Here is a 19,058-nt window from a genome sequence, read left to right on the forward strand (position 1 = left end):
GCATAGTTGTCTCTGGCTGTAGGTGAGCAGAATGGTGGAAGGGGAAGTGGTTAGAAAATAGATATAATCTATGTGACACAAAGAACCTTCTCTAACTCCATGTTAATCATATGGCCTATGGGTTAGTGGCAGGCAGACAGTGATGTGATGGGTAAAACTAGGCGTTGAGACATGTGGAGAATCCCCTCCTGCATTGTCTGTGGCATGGTGATTTGGAAGGAGTCAGGCGCAGGAGGGTAAATCACAGAATTAAAGGGTTTATTCCGAAGGCACAGCGGTACGCAACAATGCGTCAAATACTCCAGTGCGTAATCAGGCGCACTGGTAAACAACAAGGCAAACGGGTGAAATATCCCGGCGAAACAAAATACATGGAGCTCCACCGAGCTAAACTAACCTCCACAATAAACAATCACACACAAAGACAAGGGGGCAGAGGGAACACTTATACAGGTGTGTGTAATAAACAAGACAAAACAAATGGAATGATGAGATGAGGAGCGGCAGAGGCTAGAAGGCCGGTGATGACGAACGCTGAAGCCTGCCCGAACAAGGAGAGGAGGCAGCTTCAGAGGAATTCATGACACTGTCTCAACCTGTTGAAGAGACAATAGACACACAGCTGGGATAGTTCATTTTTATTGGTTAGAGTACATTTTTCATTGGTTAGCAATTGATCATGTTTGCAACGAATCAAAAGAATAGTACCAGTAGCACACATTATTTTACCATTGGTTTTAGATCACCTCTCCCTGTACTGTGTTCCTGTATTTGCTGTGTCCAACAGGGTGTTGAAATATATCCTGAATTATTGATTTGACCTGAAACAACCCATCCCTTCTCTGTCTCTGCAGATGGACAGCAGATTTGGGAGATAGAGACAACAGTAGACAAAGATAAATGTCAGCCTGTGAGTACCAGTCCTTTCATAGATGGCCCACTTCTCCATGTCTGAAACAGTGGTCAAACCAGTCACTGATTATACTGTGTGGATTGTTTGTCTTAGTTTTTTTTCTCATTTGTTTTAAAATAATAATGTCCTACTTTATCAACTCCAATTATAATCTTAAATAATAATGTGACAGATTAATATGAACTGAAAACAATGTCATTTTGTAGAGTCTGCTGTTCGTTGAAATCCCCTCCTATCGTGACCCGTCTATCTGCCATCCTGCCAAAGTGAACTTCTATGTCATCAACGGGAAGAGGAAGCGCAGCCAGCCACAGCACTTCACATTCACCCCACTGGCAGGTAGGTACCATAAGCATCAGCAATAAGGAGGCAATACCCATCACGAGAGTAATGTGTGCCACTTTAGGTGCTCTGAAAGAACAATACAATGATGTAGGAATGATATCAAGTAATATGTTATTCCATGTCATTAGTATGTCACTTGGATATGCTTGGTGTAGTAGACTATAGTTACTTTAAGCAATATGACTTAACCCCCACTCATATCTCTGTTGTCTTCTGTCTCCCCAACAGTTCCCTCCATTAAAACAGAGCCTGTGGATGACTATCCTTTCGCAATGCCCCAGATCCTAGGTGTTTCCCCGCAGTCCTACTACCACCACAGTCCTGTGGGGATCATTCACCCAGACAACGGCCTGGTCTCCAGCATGGCCTCATGCCAGCAGGTCAGATCCGGCCTCCCCACCCCCGGCCCAGACACCCGCTTCCAGCAACAGAGCCCAGCCATTGTGTACTCCCGCGGGGGCAAGAGTCTGAATGGCAGCCCCGGAGGGCTCTACCAGCAGACTGGAGGGATGGGGATGATGCCCGACCCACACCGCTCTGTCCTGGTCCACACGGGCTCCCCAGCCCAGCAGCAACACGGAGGGGGCCAGGGCCAACACCCCTCCATCATCCAGTTCTCTCCCACCAACCAACACCTGCTCAGGGGAGGCGACCCTCCACCTCTCCAGCCTGACAACCAGCAGCACATCATCTACTGTGATGGCTACCCTCAGCAGGCTGGAGCCCAAGCTCACTCCCCCGTCGCGGCCCACTCCCCCCAGCATTACCCCACCACGGTGATCCAGCAGCAGCCCTACGTGCCCAAGGTGGTGCCCAAGGGCAGGTCTTCCCCTGGGGGGATGGAGGCCCAGAGATGCCCCCCTGGAGAGGAGCAGAGAGCCAGCCTCCCTGGAGGACATGTCACGGTCAAGGAGGAGAACCTGGATCAGATGTACCTTGATGACGGTGAGTGTAAGTTAGTGCCAGGCTTTTATACATCAATAGAATTAATGCTCTTGAATGATGCATGGTGGTGTAACATCCATGTTTTTTTATTTATTATCTGAATCACAGCAGCATGAGTTGTAGCCAGTGAATATGTCTCCCATAAGCGGCGGGTGAGTTTCAAGTTTGGGGAAGTAAATGTTCACCATAAAAATGTACCTTTATAATAAAGCATTCGACGCATCTATCATCGCATTTGCAGACTTACAGTATGTAAGATAGCGTACTACGCCTAAGGTGATGAGTAGATTGGATATTCATAATTTAGACTAATAATAATCACTGTTCTCAAAAAAGACTGCAGTGTTCAATGCATGGCTGAGTGTGTAGTGGCATAGAGTAGGGCTATGTCAGATACGTATCTTCTCCTTTCTTTTTGTGTTTATAAACACATTTCATACAATTCTACTACACCTTATGTCTGGAGACATTAGCAGAATCTTTTTTAATACAACAAAAATGACATGGCAATGTAGGCCTATAGGCTACTGCTGACTCTGACAAATTGTACAATATGAAGTTCATCTAACCTGGAGGAGGAAATTATCATCCAAAACAAAGTTTCAAGTGGCACTGACCCAATTATAGAACGTTAATATGTGCATAGCGCACTCACAGGGGATATGGCCGATGTTCTCCGCTGGTGCCAATAAGATCACTCAAGTTGCGAATGTTTATAACTACTGTAAAAGACAGATTAGAGTATTTTTATTGTCTTCTCTTTACAGCAATAGCAATTTGCTTTCCAAACAATGTTTTACTGTGATTAAATTGGGGGTAGAGGAGAGAAAAAACACGGGATATTAAAATATATATGACCAAGAGTATTTTGTCTTTGTTAACACATCTAAACTTTGGGAATAATCTCTCTCTCTCTCTCTCTCTCTCTCTCTCTCTCTCGTTGTAAATTATGCAGTAGCCTACAAAGAAATGTGTGTGCTGTTCACAACATGCTTTTTTGCAAACAGCCATTAGTTAAATGAACTTAGGCTGCAGTGATGCTGTTACCAAATATTGTCCTATGCTTAGGCTAGTCATCACATTAGGAATTTGATTTTGTTAGTCTGCATAGATGCATGCATTGCTTTATTATAAAGGTGATCGGTCAGCACCCCCTACTCAAAACAAATTCCCGCAGCTAAACTACCGGTCAAAAGTTTTACAAAACCTACTCATTCAAGGGTTTTTCTTTATTTTTACTATTTTCTACATTGTAGAATAATAGTGAAGACATCAAAACTATGAAATAACACATATGGAATCATGTATTAACCAAAAAAGTGTAAACAAATCAAAATATATTTTATATTTGAGATTCTTCAAATAGCCACCCTTTGCCTTGATGACAGCTTTGTACACTCTTGGCATTCTCTCAACCAACTTCACCTGGAATGCTTTTCCAACAGTATTGAAGGAGTTCCCACATATGCTGAGCACTTGTTGGCTGCTTTTCCTTCACTCCGTGGTCCGACTCATCCCAAACCATCTCAATTTGGTTGAGGTCAGGGGATTGTGGAGGCCAGGTCATCTGATGCAGCACTCCATCACTCTCCTTCTTGGTAAAATAGCCCTTACACAGCCTGGAGGTGTGTTGTGTCATTGTCCTGTTGAAAAACAAATGATAGTCCCACTAAGCCCAAACCAGATGGGATGGGGTATCGCTGCAGAATGCTGTGGTAGCCATGCTGGTTAAGTGTGCCTTGAATTCTAAATAAATCACAGACAGTGTCACCAGCAAAGCACCCCCACACCATAACACCTCCTCCTCCATGCTTTACGGTGGGAAATACACATGGAGATCATCCGTTCACCAACACCACGTCTCACAAAGACATGGCGGTTGGAACCAAAAATCTCCAATTTGGACTCCAGACCAAAGGACAAATTTCCACCAGTCTAATGTCCATTGCTCGTGTTTCTTGGCCCAAGCAAGTATCTTCTTCTTATTGGTGTCCTTTAGTAGTGGTTTCTTTGCAGCAATTCGACCATGAAGGCCTGATTCACACAGTCTCCTCTTAACAGTTGATGTTGATATTTGTCTATTACTTGAACTCTGTGAAGCATTTATTTGTGCTGCAATTTCTGAGGCTGGTAACTCTAATGAACTTATCCTCTGCAGCAGAGGTAACTCTGGGTCTTCCATTCCTCTGGCAGTCCTCATGAGAGCCAGTTTCATCATAGCGCTTGATGGTTTTTGCGACTGCACTTAAATAAACTTTCAAAGTTCTTGAAATGTTATGAATTGACTGACTTTCATGTCTTAAAGTGATGATGGACTGTCGTTTCTGTTTGCTTATTTGAGCTGTTCTTGCCATAACATATTCTGTATACCCCCCTACCTTATCACAACACAACTGATTGGCTCAAACGCATTAAGAAGTAAATAAATTCCTGTTAATTAAAATGCATTCCAGGTGACTACCTCATGAAGCTGGTTGAGAGAATGCCAAGAGTGTGCAAAGCTGTCATCAAAGGAAAGCGTGGCTATTTGAAGAATCTCAAGTATAAAATATATTTTGATTTGTTTACACTTTTTTGGTTAATACATGATTCCATATGTGTTATTTCATAGTTTTGATGTCTTCACTATTATTCTACAATGTAGAAAATAGTAAAAATAAAGAAAAACCCTTGAATGAGTAGGTGTTCTAAAACTTTTGACCGGTAGTGTATGTCTTGTATGCAACCATCTAATCTAGCCCTACGAAAAGGGGAGACACTAATTGTACAATATGACGTCTATCTAACCTGGAGGAGGAAATTATTGTCCAAAGACAAAGTTTCAAATGGCACTCACTGACCCAATGATAAAGAGTGAATATGCACACTCACTGGGGATAAGGATGATGCTCTCCACTGGTGCCAATATGATGCAATTTGTAAGTCGCTCTGGATAAGAGCGTCTGCTAAATGATGTAAATGTAAATGTAAATGCAACTATTCGCTCAAATTGAGAATTTTGATAACTAAAAGACAGATTAGTATTGCTTTCCAAACTATGTTTTCCCGCAATTGTATTTTGAAATATTGCGATATACCTGGGCCTATTTTAGCTGCTATTCACTGATAATCGCAACTCAACAATCATTTATTTGGTATTTGCCGCCAGCGCTGCCCAAATTGTGGGCCTTCCAACTGTAGGCTATGCGCTTGTGATTGAAAACATTTTTTTTTTTTTTTAAGAAGCGAATGATCATCTGCCGCCAAATCATGCTTGCTGGTGTACTAGCCTATTTTGAATGATTGTATAGACAGGAGTAATTATATAATTTAGGTAATTTAATTCAATTAACTTTTTTACTATTGGACACGCCACCCTGCCCCTCTTCTCTCTCTTCTCTCTCTCAATTAAATGTGAGGGTTTTATTGGCATGGCGGAGACACTTGAAACCCCACCTCTTTAAGGAATACCTGGGATAGGATAAAGTAATCCTTTCCTACCCCCTCTTCCCCCCCAAAAAAATAACATATTGTAAAGTGGTTATCCCACTGGCTATAAGGTGAATGCACCAATTTGTAAGTCGCTCTGGATAAGAGTGTCTGCTAAATGACGTAAATGTAAAAATGTAATGGCGAACATATCTTTACATTGCCAAAGCAAGTGAAATAGATAATAAACAAAAGTGAAATAAACAATCAAAAATGAACAGTAAACATTACACTCACAAAAGTTCCAAAGGAATAGAGACATTTCAAATGTCATATTATTGCTATGTAGAGTGTTATAACGATGTGCAAATAAATAAACATAAATATGGCTTGTATTTACAATGGTGTTTGTTCTTCACTGGTTGCCCTTTTCTTGTGGCAACAGGTCACAAATCTTGCTGCTGTGATGGCACACTGTGGTATTTCACCCAATAGATATGGGAGTTGTTTTCAAATTCTTTGTGGGTCTGTGTAATCTGAGGGAAATATGTGTCTCTAATATGGTCATACATTTGGCAGGAGGTTAGGAAGTGCAGCTCAGTTTCCACCTCATTTTGTGGGCAGTGTGCACATAGCCTGTCTTCTCTTGAGAGCCAGGTCTGCCTACGGCGGCCTCTCTCAATAGCATGGCTATGCTCACTGAGTGTACATAGTTAAAGCTTTCGTTAATTTTGTGTCAGTCAAAGTGGTCAGGTATTCTGCCACTGTCTACTTAGGGCCAAATATAATTCCAGTTTGCTCAGTTTTTTGGTAAATTCTTTCCAATGTGTCAAGTAATTATCTTTTTGTTTTTTCATGTTTTTGTTGGGTCTAATTGTGTTGCTGTTGCTGTCCTGGTGCTCTGTGGGGTCTGTTTGTGTTTGTGAACAGAGCCCCAGGACCAGCCTGCTTAGGGGACTCTTCTCTAGCTTAATCTCTCTGTAGGTGATGGTTTTGTTATTGAAGGTTTGGGAATCGCTTCCTTTTAGGTGATTGTAGAATTTAACGGCTTCTTGGTTGGTGAGTAAACCCCAGACCATAAAGGGCAATGGGTTCTATAACTGATTCAACTAACTGATCCTAATATGGATGTCAAATGTTATGTTCCTTTTGATGGCGTAGAAGGCCCTTCTTGCCTTGTCTCTCAGATCGTTCACAACTTTGTTGAAGTTACCTGTGGTGCTGATGTTTAGGCCGAGGTAGGTATCGTTTTTTGTGCGCAACGGTGTCTAGATGGAATTTGTATTTGCGGTCCTGGCAACTGGACCTTTTTTGGAACACCATTATTTTTGTCTTACTGAGATTTACTGTCAGGGCCCAGGTCTGACAGAATCTATGCAGAAGATATAGGTGCTGCTGTAGGCCCTCCTTGTTTGGGGACAGAAGTACCAGATCATCAGCAAACAGTAGACATGGGTGAGGCCTGGTGCTGCAGGCTGTTCTAGTGCCCTCACCAATTCGTTCATATATATGTTGTAGAGGGTGGGGCTCAAGCTGCATCCCTGTCTCACCCCACGGCCCTGTGGTAATAAATGGGTGTGTTTTTTGCCAATTCTAACCGCACACTTGTTGGATTTTATAATGTTTTATTCCCCCAACGCCGCTTTCCATCAATTTGTATAGCAGACCCTCATGCCAAATTGAGTCAAAAGCTTTTTTGAAATCAACAAAGCATGAGAAGACTTTGCTTTTGTTTTGGTTTGTTTGTTTGCCAATTAGGGTGTGCAGGGTGAATACGTGGTCTGTCGTATGGTCATTTGGTAAAAAGCCAATTTGACATTTGCTCAGTTGTTCATTGTTTTCGATGAGGAAATGTGCGAGTCTGCTGTCAATGATAATGCAAAGGATTTTACCAAGGTTGCTGTTGACGCATATCCCACGGTAGTTATTGGGGTCAAATTGTGATCAGTCTTTGGTTCCAAATATTGGGGAAGATGCCAGAGCTTTTTGGATTGGAGGGTTTGTATTTTGTCCTGTAGTTCATTCAATGTAATTGGAAAATCCATTGTGTTCTAGTAGTCTTTGATAGCTGATTCTAAGACTTATAATTGATCATTTCTATGTTTTTGCTGTTTGTTCTTTGTTATAGAGCCAAAAAGAATGGAGAGGCGGTTTATCCATACATCTCCATTTGGATAGATAACTCTTCATGTTGTTGTTTGTTTAGTGTGTTCCAATTTTCCCAGAAGTGGTAAGATTCTATAGATTATTAAATTACATTGAGCTGATTTCTTTTTCCGTAGTGTATTTCTGTATTGTTTTAGTGAATCACCATAGTGAAGAAGTAGACTTCTGGGTCTCTATGTTTTTTGGTTGGGTAGGTTTCTCAATTTCTTTCTTAAGTTTTTGAATTCTTCATCAAACCATTTGCCATTGTTTTTAATTTTCTTAGGTTGTCTGCTTGAAATTGTTTGATTTGATAGGCAAGCTGAAAGGTTAAATATACTGTTTAGGCTTTCTACTGCCAAGTTTACACCTTCAATATTACAGTGAAATGTTTTGTCCAGGAAGTTGTCTAAAAGGGATTGAATTTGTTGCCTAATTGTTTTTTGGTAGGTTTCTACACTACTTTCCTTCCATCTCTAGCATTTCTTAATATTGTGTAGTTCCTTTGGCTTTGATGCCTCATGATTGAGTATTGCTCTGTTCAAGTAGACTCTGATTTTGCTGTGATCTGATAGGGGTGTCAGTGGGCTGACTGTGAATGCTCTGAGAGACTCTGGGTTGAGGTCAGTGATAAAGTAATCTACAGTACTACTGCCATGGGATGAGCTGTAGGTGTATGTACCTACCATAGCAGTCTCCTCAAAGCCTACCATGGACTATGTACAGACCCAGCATGCGACTGAGCTTCAGGAGTTGTGACCCGTTTTTGTTGGTTGTTTTGTCATAGTTGTGTCTAGGGGGGCATATTTGGGAGGGAATACTGTCACCTCCAGGTAGGTGTTTGTCCCCCTGTGTGCTGAGAGTGTTAGGTTCTTGTCCAGTTCTGGCATTTAGGTCGCCACAGACTAGTACATGTCCCTGGGCCTGGAAATGGTTGATCTCCCCTTCTAGGATGGAGAAGCTGTCATCGTTAAAGTATGGGGATTCTATTGGGGGGATATATCAAATCACATTTTATTTGCCACATGCGCCGAATACAACAGGTGTAGACATTACCGTGAAATGCTTACTTACAGCCCTTAACCAACAATGCATTTATTTTTAAATAAAAAAGTAAAATAAAACAACAACAACAAAAAAGTGTTGAGAAAAAAGAGCAGAAGTAAAATAAAATAACAGTAGGGAGGCTATATACAGGGGGGAAACACACATGAGGACATTTTTCTCTGTTGAGATAATGTCCTTATTAATTTCTAGCCAGATGTAATATGTTCCTGTTTTGACTAATGTGGTGAATATCAAGTGATCTGGAGCAGTGCTCGCAAATAGTCTTCCACTTCTATTTTCTATTAGTTTACAATTCTAAAGTTGGCGAGAAGGGAATGAAAACAATATTAAATAAGGAACATGGCATTCTCTCGCCCTCGACTCGCAGGCCTGCTCCTGCCCATGTCAAACATGTATGCGTACTAGCCCACTATCTAGCAAGCAACACAGTATTGGGTGCGGCCCAGCGAGTGGCGGCTGCGTGATTGAGCGCTTTTCTCTACAATGGATCGCATAGCTGTCCATTTGTGCTCAGTTTTAATAGCCACAATCTTGTGTTTACTAATTGAATTACAACACCCCTCTCGTCTTCTCTCTGTCTCACACACCCGTTGTCATGCAGTAGCCTACAAAGTAATGTGCGCTCTGTTCACAATGGTCTATTTTGTTTTGCAAACAGGCATGAGTTAAATGAACTTAGGCTGCAGTGACTACCGTTTCCGAATCTTGTCTACCCCCCCCAATAGGAAATGGCCAGGAAATGTAGTTACGTATGTTCCTCTTAAGTTTTCCACTCAAGGTGGAAATAACATGGATTATGAGTCATATATTTATACTGAACCCGTGTCAGCCTCATTATTAATATTATTACCCAGTGAGATCAGAAAAACAGACCACATCCAGAAGTCATGGTCTTACACCCCTTCATTATGTTGATCCTCTTCCAATCCAAACGACATGTTGTTGCAGTGTGATCGCCAGACCTGATGATGATGGTGTCCTTTTAAACCTCTGGTTGGGATGGAGAAGTAGGTAGCTAGTCCTCTCTGTATTGGGATGGAGAGGTAGCTAGTCCTCTCTGTATTGGGATGGAGAGGTAGCTAGTCCTCGTCAGTGTCAGGGCAAGTCCCAGACCATGTTGAACGGTTGTAACCCTGGTGATCTGTGGTCTGAAGGACAACCCAGTCAGAGAGAGAGATTGGTTTCTCTGGCATCGCCACACACCATGAAATTAGACTTTTTTCTGTTTCATCCTCTGAAATAAAAAGAGAGAAAAAGGAAGCCGCCAGCTCTCCTGACCAATCGCCTGGATATGTTGACACTGTTATGATCTGAAAAACAAGTTCCATGGCAACCATTGTCAAACAGTGGAACGGGCTGCCTCGGAGAGCCGGGGAAAGCCTCTTTGTTTGTTGTACTTGGCCAGGGTTTCTCTTTGGCCCCACACCCCTCAATTCTGTGGGGGAACCCACTGGAGGATTTGCTTTTTTCCATCTCCTGCCCAGGATTCTGCCAATCTGGCACAAGAAATTCCTATTTGCAGCTGCTCTCTTCCAGAAAATCCAGCCTGATCTCCGTAAGATAGCTCTAAGTGTGGGAGTCGGGAGAAAGGCAGCAGCAGGAAGAGGGAAGCGGCCGAGTTCGGATGGAAAAAATGAAACTGAGAAAAAGGGGCCAGGAGTGAACGAGTGGAATTTAGTTTTGGATGGCCTAATAGGGTTTCCCTCAGTAAACAGCAACAGCGTTTACTGTTTCTGAATTAACACAGACTAACTGGGAGAGTCATACTGGATGGACTGTGTTTGATCCTCCTCCCTAACATTGTGTTGATCTCAGAGCTCCCTACCAAGATCCTTCCATGTAATGCCTTCCCTCTATTCTGGTAGCTACTAGAACAATTCACCATCTCCCTGGAAATCTCATAAAACATATTAATTGGGGAATTCACAAGTACTGAATTTAAGTGCCCTCTTTAATCCCAAAGCATTGTAAATTATAAATTCAGAACACATTATGTAAAGCTTATAAAACAATAAAGACAACATAATCATTGATATAATATTGAGAATATTGAGAATCAAAACGCATCTTTTGACCAATGGGTAAAACAAAGTTAATTGTTTAGATAGTCCTCTGAGAAAACCAATGGTCCAAACCTCATGTCTGGATCATAATCGGTTCAAACGTTATTGGAGTGTTTACCCTTGTAGGATGGCCAGAATTAGGGTGACTAAATCAATGGAGGCCAGAGAAAAAGAGGGGTCAAAAATAAGGAAAATTGCATTGGGTCAGTTAGGCTGGATTCTGTGCTAGAAATAAGGCTACTGGCTACCTGACAGGATCACTTTCCCATTGACCTCGTCCTCTTTCTTCTCAAATCCACAGGACATAAAACAATATAAAGTTAAGTTGGATATTGATTTTGAGACATGACATGTAGTATTTTCATATTTTAGTATACGCTTTTTATATTAATTTGAAATTAGGTCTGCAGCTTGCTGAGCTGCCAATGGTTTCTCACAAAAACAAGCGTATCTCTGTGAAATGTCAATGGAGCACAGGGAATACCAAGCTTTTTTTTCTCCAAAACCTTTTACATTTAATTCAGCTCGTGTCATGCTAATTTAGCTTTTTGCGACCCGCTGAAACAACTTTGAAGACGACAACCACAAAATGTTAAATCCTCAAAAGTTGTTATAAGAAACCTGCACCGCGATGTCAACAGAGCTCGTGCTTATTATCGTATGTATTATCGATTGCGTAACGCAATCAAACTTTTTGGATATAATGTTAATGATACAGTGGCTTGTGAAAGTATTCACCCCCCTTGGCATTTTTCCTATTTTGTTGCCTTACAACCTGGAATTAAAATTGATTTTTGGGGGGGTTGTATCATTTGATTTACACAACATGCCTACCACTTTGAAGATGCAAAATATTTTTTTTTGTGAAACAAACAAGAAATAAGACAAAAAAACAGAAAACTTGAGTGTGCATAACTATTCACCCCCCCCCCCCCCAAAGTCAATACTTTGTAGAGCCACCTTTTGCAGCAATTACAGCTGCAAGTCTCTTGGGGTTTGTCTCAATAAGCTTGGCTAGCCACTGGGAATTTTGCCCATTCTTTAAGGCAAAACTGCTCCAGCTCCTTCAAGTTGGATGGGTTCCGCTGGTGTACAGCAATCTTTAAGTCATACCACAGATTCTCAATTGGATTGAGGTCTGGGCTTTGACTAGGCCATTCCAATGCATTTAAATGTTTCCCTTAAACCACTCAAGTGTTGCTTTAGCAGTATGCTTAGGGTCATTGTCCTGCTGGAAGGTTAACCTCCGTCCCAGTCTCAAATCTCTGGAAGTCTGAAGCAGGTTCCTCAAGAATTTCCCTGTATTTAGCGCCATCCATCATTCCTTCAATTCTGAACAGTTTCCCAGTCCCTGCCGATAAAAAACATCCCACAGCATGATGTTGCCACCACCATGCTTCACTGTGGGGATGGTGTTCTCCGGGTGATGAGAGGTGTTGGGTTTGTGCTAGACATAGTGTTTTCCTTGATGGCCAAAAAGCTCAATTTTAGTCTCATCTGACCAGAGTACCTTCTTCCATATGTTTGGGGAGTCTCCCACATGCCTTTTGGCGAACACCAAACGTGTTTGCCTATTTCTTTCTTTAAGCAATATCTTTTTTCTGGCCACTCTTCCATAAAGCCCAGCTCTGTGGAGTGTACGGCTTAAAGTGGTCCTATGGACAGATACTCCAATCTCCGCTGTGGAGCTTTGCAGCTCCTTCAGGGTTATCTTTGGTCTCTTTGTTGCCTCTCTGATTAATGACTTGCTTGCCTGGTCCGTGAGTTTTGGTGGGCGGCCCTCTCTTGGCAGGTTTGTTGTGGTGCCATATTCTTTCAAATTTTTTATAATGGATTTAAATGGTGCAGACTCTGGGGCCTTTCAGAACAGGTTTATATATACTGAGATAATGTGACTGATCATGTGACACTTAGATTGCACACAGGTGGACTTTATTTACCTAATTATGTGACTTCTGAAGGTAATTGGTTGCACCAGATCTTATTTAGCGGCTTCATAGCAAAGTGGGTGAATACATACGCACGCACCACTTTTCCGTTATTTTATTTTTTCATTTCACTTCTCCAATTTGTACTATTTTGTGTATGTCCATTACATGAAATAAAAATAAAAATCCATTTAAATTACAGGTTGTAATGCAACAAAATAGGAAAAACGCCAAGGGGGATGAATACTTTTGTTAGAGAAATTCATGAATAATCATATTTGCCTTGGTAAAATGTATTTTATAACATAAGGAAGTGAGATTTCATCACCCTAGCACATTTTCAGCCACTCTAGGCAGAGTGGGAGGACACCCTATATCATATTTCAAAAAGGTACAGCTATAGGTGCACTTTGAGACAGAGCATCAGAATAATCTTTTTACTCAGAAACATTTGTCAGTTATGTTGTATAGGGTGTGAATCCACCCACCCAATACAAGTGGTAGTTATGTACTGTCGCTGTAGAAGTGGGATAGGACATGCCTCCTCACCTCACCTTCAAACCTTCTCTTCAAAGTTCAAACACAGCACAGGAAGACAGAGCAATGCAGAAAGCCCCATTGGTCTTTCTCTACTAAGATGTCAAGTTGTGTTTTATGCCCAAAACATTCATTTATTTCAACATCAGAACTATCTTTTCCGAGAAATACAATTATCAAATGAGTCACTCTTGAGTACCTTTCACACTTTGCTCATTTTGAAAAGTGTCATCGGGGTAGCGCTGCTCTCTGTGGCATCACCGAGGTAAAGGACAACAGAAGAAAGTAATGTATTTCACTATGAGTAAAACCAAAACATGGAATGGGCTTCACAGTTCATACTGTACTCAAAAGGCCTTTATCAGAAGCTAGGGTCTTTGTGTGTATATAGGCCTACAACGTTCTTATACTGTAAGGGTGCTGTCTACAACCTAGAAAGTGATTTCCTTGTGAAGGATGGGAGTCGGGACACACTCTATTACCTGCAGCTTTCCATGTTGTAGCTGTAGTGAAACTGACTGGAATTAACCCCAGAGGCAGTGGAGCAGGTGAAGGCAGTAGAGCAGGTGAAATTATTCCAGCGGGCAGAAGGAGAGAGAGAGAGCTCCCGTTCAGAGATAAAGCACACAGGAAAACAGCTTGTTGAACACACATTAGTTTCAGGTCACTGATGTCCCACTTACCAGCGAGCAGAGGAAAGGCAACTATAGCAACACTTTTGAATGGCTATGATTGATACTCAAGTGTAATGGAAACTTGTATAACATCATATACTTTATTTGCTCTCTGGCAGTTGAAGGTAGAAGATCTAGTGGTCAGGTCTAGTGGTCAGGTCTGGTGGTCAGGTCTGGTGTCTGTCTGTCTGTCTGTCTGTCTGTCTGTCTGTCTACCCATGCCACTTGCTCTGTGGGTTGATTCTTGTCATGTTGCCAACAGAGTCCCCCAGGCAACACCTCTCAGACACACACACACATTACTCCACCACCTCACAGTAGGCAATGTGAAGTGACTGAATCAGCTACAGTACTGTACTGTGTGTGTATGAGTGTGTGTCTCTCTCTCTCCCACCGCTGGTTGGTAAACAAACACGTTCATTGGTGCAGGACGCTAAAGGCAGACACTCACCTATTGTATGGTCAAGTCTGAGTGTTCCCTGGGCCAGCCGCAAATGGCCATGCCAACCCTTCATGAGGCTCCGTTAAAGCTCTCTACTGTATAACTGCTCTGGAGCACCACTCGCCTCTCTAAACCCCTTTTTTATACTCAGGAAAATCCTGTGGCACCATTGGGGAGATGAACGTTTATTTAAGGCATTAGGTGTCAAAGGGAATTCCACTAGAGACTAAAATAAATATGGACGTTTAGATTGTGGTTTTGACGACAGCAGAGAGAGCTGGAGCACCCGGACCTGTTTGGCCACTAGTTGGTTTGCCTCCCTCCCTGTTTCAGATGCAGCTCTGCTCTGCTCTGCTCTATAGAGTGTGCTTGGTTTTGAGCTGTTATAAAAGGCCAAGGTTTATTTCTCTTTCACATCTGCAGATGATCAGAGACAGAGGGAGTCAAAAGGAGGAGGAGGATAGACTTGCTGCTACTCTTAATGATAGAAAAAGGTCTGCAGCTTGCTGAGCTGCCAATGGTTTAGCTCAGTTTATGGGTTGTTTATCAGGCAAAATACTTTCTAACTCCCACATCTGATAAATAACTCAGTGACTTGCAATAACTTAGAATGTTTTATCTCATTCCAACTGTACCTAAAAAACAGGGTGCCAGTATTAGTGGATAGCAGTTTCACTGAGTATCCCTCTGCATCTTTGTATCTGTTGAACTGGAGATGTTTGGGGTGAGGGCTGTTATGTCCATCTCTGAGGGGGTTACTTTGGTACACACATAAATAGTATATATAATGCTCAGCCATGGATCAGTGTGTCTGTTCGCTTAACTTGCTGTTTAAAGGTGACACCATTTCCCTTGTCCCACAATATAGATCCTTAAATGAGTTAATAGACCATTAAGAAAGAGAGTTCCAAACCTCTCTGCCAATAATAGCAAGTTTTCAGTTTTGCCCTCCCAAGTCACACCACTCCCATACTGTCCTAGCAAAATTCTTGCTTGAGAAATTCCTCTTTGCTAAGAAGCTATTTTTGTTTCTTTTTGACCATTTTAATTTAAAATAATTACAGTAAGGTACGTAATTGTTACCTGGAAATTATTTGATATTGAGATAAAAACAGCTGCATTGGACCTTTAAATAGGCCTCCTAAAAGCCTGTTGGATATTGAGTTCCCCTAAACCAGACTCTAAAACAACACACAATACATACCATGGTGCTGCTTACTATCTCACTCATTCTATCTTAACTCATTCATCCCTTTGAAGTGAAAAGATTGATCATATTTTAATATATTTTAGGATGCTTCATATCAGCAGAGTTTGCTCTGTGAAACTACTGTATTAAGTGAGACACAACCTCCCTGTGAATGTTTAAAACATGCTGCTATAGTATGCAGCACGTAAACATGAATATGGTTAGCTTTTATATACTACATCAATGAATAAAAGGCATTTTGACTCAATTGATGTCATTGTCATTCTCACACTTTTTTTCACATTCCCTCCATTTTGGGCATGTCTTAAAATGTATGTGTTCCCTAAAAGTCACAACAAGAAACCATAGGCTCTTATGTCATAGTGCCAGTATACACAGTGTGCTTCCAGGCCTGTTGGAGCTGTTAGTTACTGATAAAGACAGACCGTCTGCAGTACGGATGATGTGGACAGACTACAGTGCAGTACATGTTCAACATACTGGACATTCCTTTAAGCTTACTGCAGGTTTCCCCCATCGTCTGTTGCAGTGTAAGTTATGGCTACAGTAGCACTCTCATTGCTTTTGTGAGGTCATATAATCACTGTTAATTTTCATGTAAACATCTGGCTCTAGTAATGAATGAGAGACATTATTCCGTTTGACACCTTGCCAGTATAGGCATCATTTTTTATCATTCACAATAGGCCTATACATATGTTGTTATAGTCCCCATACATTAAAACACGGATCATGGAAAGCTAAACAGGAAACCCTACATTCAATGTATGTAGACTTTTCAAATAGTAATATATCTGAATTACTTCATGATGGTAATTTGAATTTAATTTAATACAGTCTATATTTAGCCTTATCACAGAGGTCCCAGACAAGAACTCCTTGACATTTTAACTTTGGACAGGTTTAATCTCATCACAATGTGTCTAAAACGTGTTTCCCCCACCTTATACATGACGTGGTGTGTGCACTGTGTAAGCACTCCACACACCTTGACTGAGTCTATTTTTAGAACGCTGAAGCTGTAAAAGTTTCCATTTATACCCGCTGTGCTGTGTCACCTGGCTGTCAGAAGAACAACAGGAAGTGATGGGGATATAAAAAGAGCTGTAGAAATGGAACACTAAGGTCCACCTAGTGGACACTCTGTGCCAATGCAGCTCACTGTAGTGACATCTTCTGGTATCGCTACTACAGCCAACTTGCACACAGAGTAATCAGCAGTTCTTAGTGTTATGTTTCCCTTGGTGATGTTTTACTGTAGGATCAGTATGTTTTTGTCAAGATGTTATGCCCTTTTCTACTGTGTAATATACTGTACCTTTTGTAAGTGTTTGTTGAAAGAGAAAGGAAGATATGAAAAGGCCAGAAGTGAAAATTGCCCTCCCTGGAGCTGTGAAATGCTGCCTGGGAAGAACAGACGACAGTACAGTATTACATCAAACACTTTTGATGCTCTGATTAACTAACAGCCTGTACTTGTTTCTCTTCTCCTCCCGGCAGTAAACGAGATTATAAGGAAGGATCTGACCGGCGTGCAGGCCAGAGGTCAGACTTAGACGACAGGAAACAGGAAGTGGACAGCTGCAGCTCACTCTTCGTCGCCATGAGAACCTCTTCCTCTTCCCTGTGTGCCCATCTCCATAGCAACCCTATATCAACCCCAGCCACCAGCAGTTTGGCTGCTCTGCCCGTTTCCTTCAAATAACTGTTTCTCAGCTAAAATATTCTCTGCCTTTTACCCAATGCCAAAGAATGTTCTGCCAAAGACAATCTTCTTAGTTTTCAGGCCCAACAGAAACTAGATTGTGCCTTGTTTTATTACTACTTAGGTTTATGGGATTCAAAGGGATGTTTTTTTGTACAATGAATAAGAGAGGGTGAAAATTCAGAAACAAGTCACAATCATGGCAGTAGCTGTAACAATACTTGGTGTTAAACCAATGGTGGAAAAAGTACCCATGTCATACTTAAGTAAAGGTAAAGATACTGTACCTTAATATAAAATCACTCAAGTAAAAGTGAAAGTCACCCAGTAAAATATTACTTGAGTAAAAGTCTAAAAGTATTTGATTTTAAATATACTTAAGCATCAAAAGTAAATGTAATTGCTAAAATATGCTTAAGTATCAAAAGTAAAAGTATAAATAATTTCAAATTCCTTATATTAAGCAATCCAGATGGCACCATTTTCTTGTTTTTTTATTTTATTTATGGTTAGCCAGAGGCACACTCCAACACTCAGACATCATTTACAGCATGTGTGAGTCTCTTGATAAGTGTGTGAATTGGACAATTTTCCTGTCCTGCTAAGCATTCAAAATGTAGCAAGTACTTTTGGGTGTCTGGGAAAATGTATGTCGTAAAAAGTACATTATTTTCTTTACAAATGTAGTGAAGTAAAAGTAAAAGTTGTCAAAAATATAAATAGTAAAGTACAGATACCCCCCCAAAACGACTTAAGTAGTACTTTAAGGTATTTTTTACTTAAGTACTTTACACCACTGCCTATATGCAAACCTTTCAAATAATTGTAACTCTCTTACCCATCTTGTTGACACTTCTACCAATGACACCATTAATAAAATATGCCAACATGTCAACACTTCACTGTGATATGTGTATTGTGTTATGCAATTTGAGCTTACTTTGATCATCTCGCTACTCTAAAGGAGACGAACACTGCCATGCTAATAACCAAATAAATATTGGCTTGTAATTTCACCTCTCCATATTTTTGTTTTTCTTGCCTACATGTTTTTGTGTTCTATGTTGTTATGTATCAATTCGTCACCACAAATGATGTTCCCTCCCAGGAAATAAAAGTTATTTGAATTTGAGTGTTATATGCACTGTTTAGTAGGGGAATCTTTATGTATGTGTATTCCTACATGGTGTGTTGTCTTTATTCCATTGTTTAAATGTTTTCCTAATTGTGTTTGGGTCATGTGATGAACTTAATGTAACTAAAATGTCTATTACAGTATAAGCAGTTGATTTGCCAGAGGCGTCATCTGGGCCAGAGATGATACTGCTTAGAGAAAAAAATATTTCTCCTTTCTCAATGAATTATTGGATATTGAATTAGCCTCAAAAGGCTTACATTCAAATAATGATATGCTAAATCCTTACACAGGAAAATATCAGTGGGAAATGCAATTACAAATTACAAAATTAGCAGGTTCTGAAGATGTCTAAGCAGGCAATTTTTTTGAGTGTTGCATGCCTACAATGCATTTGACTACATTCAGGTCTTAAAAGGGATAGTCTTTCTATGCTTGCTCATGGGTGCCCAATTTATTAGTAGCCTATTTGATTGTAACATTTATCCAAATCTGTGGCATGTTTGGTTACAACAGAGAGCAAAATGTTCATAATATGTG

The 19,058-nt window shown here is 40.9% G+C and overlaps 1 protein-coding gene across 3 annotated transcripts in view; it reads left to right on the plus strand.

Moving 5' to 3' along the window:
• nfatc2a (nuclear factor of activated T cells 2a) overlaps nucleotides 1-18,515 on the plus strand; it is a 38,919-nt gene extending 20,404 nt beyond the window's left edge. For 2 of the 3 annotated variants that reach the window (XM_084184891.1, XM_084184892.1), the window contains exons 7-10: nucleotides 855-910; nucleotides 1,120-1,252; nucleotides 1,487-2,209; nucleotides 17,179-18,515. In XM_084184891.1, coding sequence (XP_084041017.1) covers nucleotides 855-910; nucleotides 1,120-1,252; nucleotides 1,487-2,209; nucleotides 17,179-17,234 — 968 coding nt within the window. In that variant the 3' untranslated portion in view covers nucleotides 17,235-18,515. The remainder of the gene's footprint in view (nucleotides 1-854; nucleotides 911-1,119; nucleotides 1,253-1,486; nucleotides 2,210-17,178) is intronic. The other variant, XM_084184893.1, reaches the window with a different exon arrangement.
• The last annotated feature ends 543 nt before the right edge of the window (nucleotides 18,516-19,058 follow it).

Source organism: Coregonus lavaretus, assembly GCF_964263955.1.
Source record: "Coregonus lavaretus genome assembly, chromosome: 20".
Classification (NCBI taxonomy): domain Eukaryota; kingdom Metazoa; phylum Chordata; class Actinopteri; order Salmoniformes; family Salmonidae; genus Coregonus; species Coregonus lavaretus.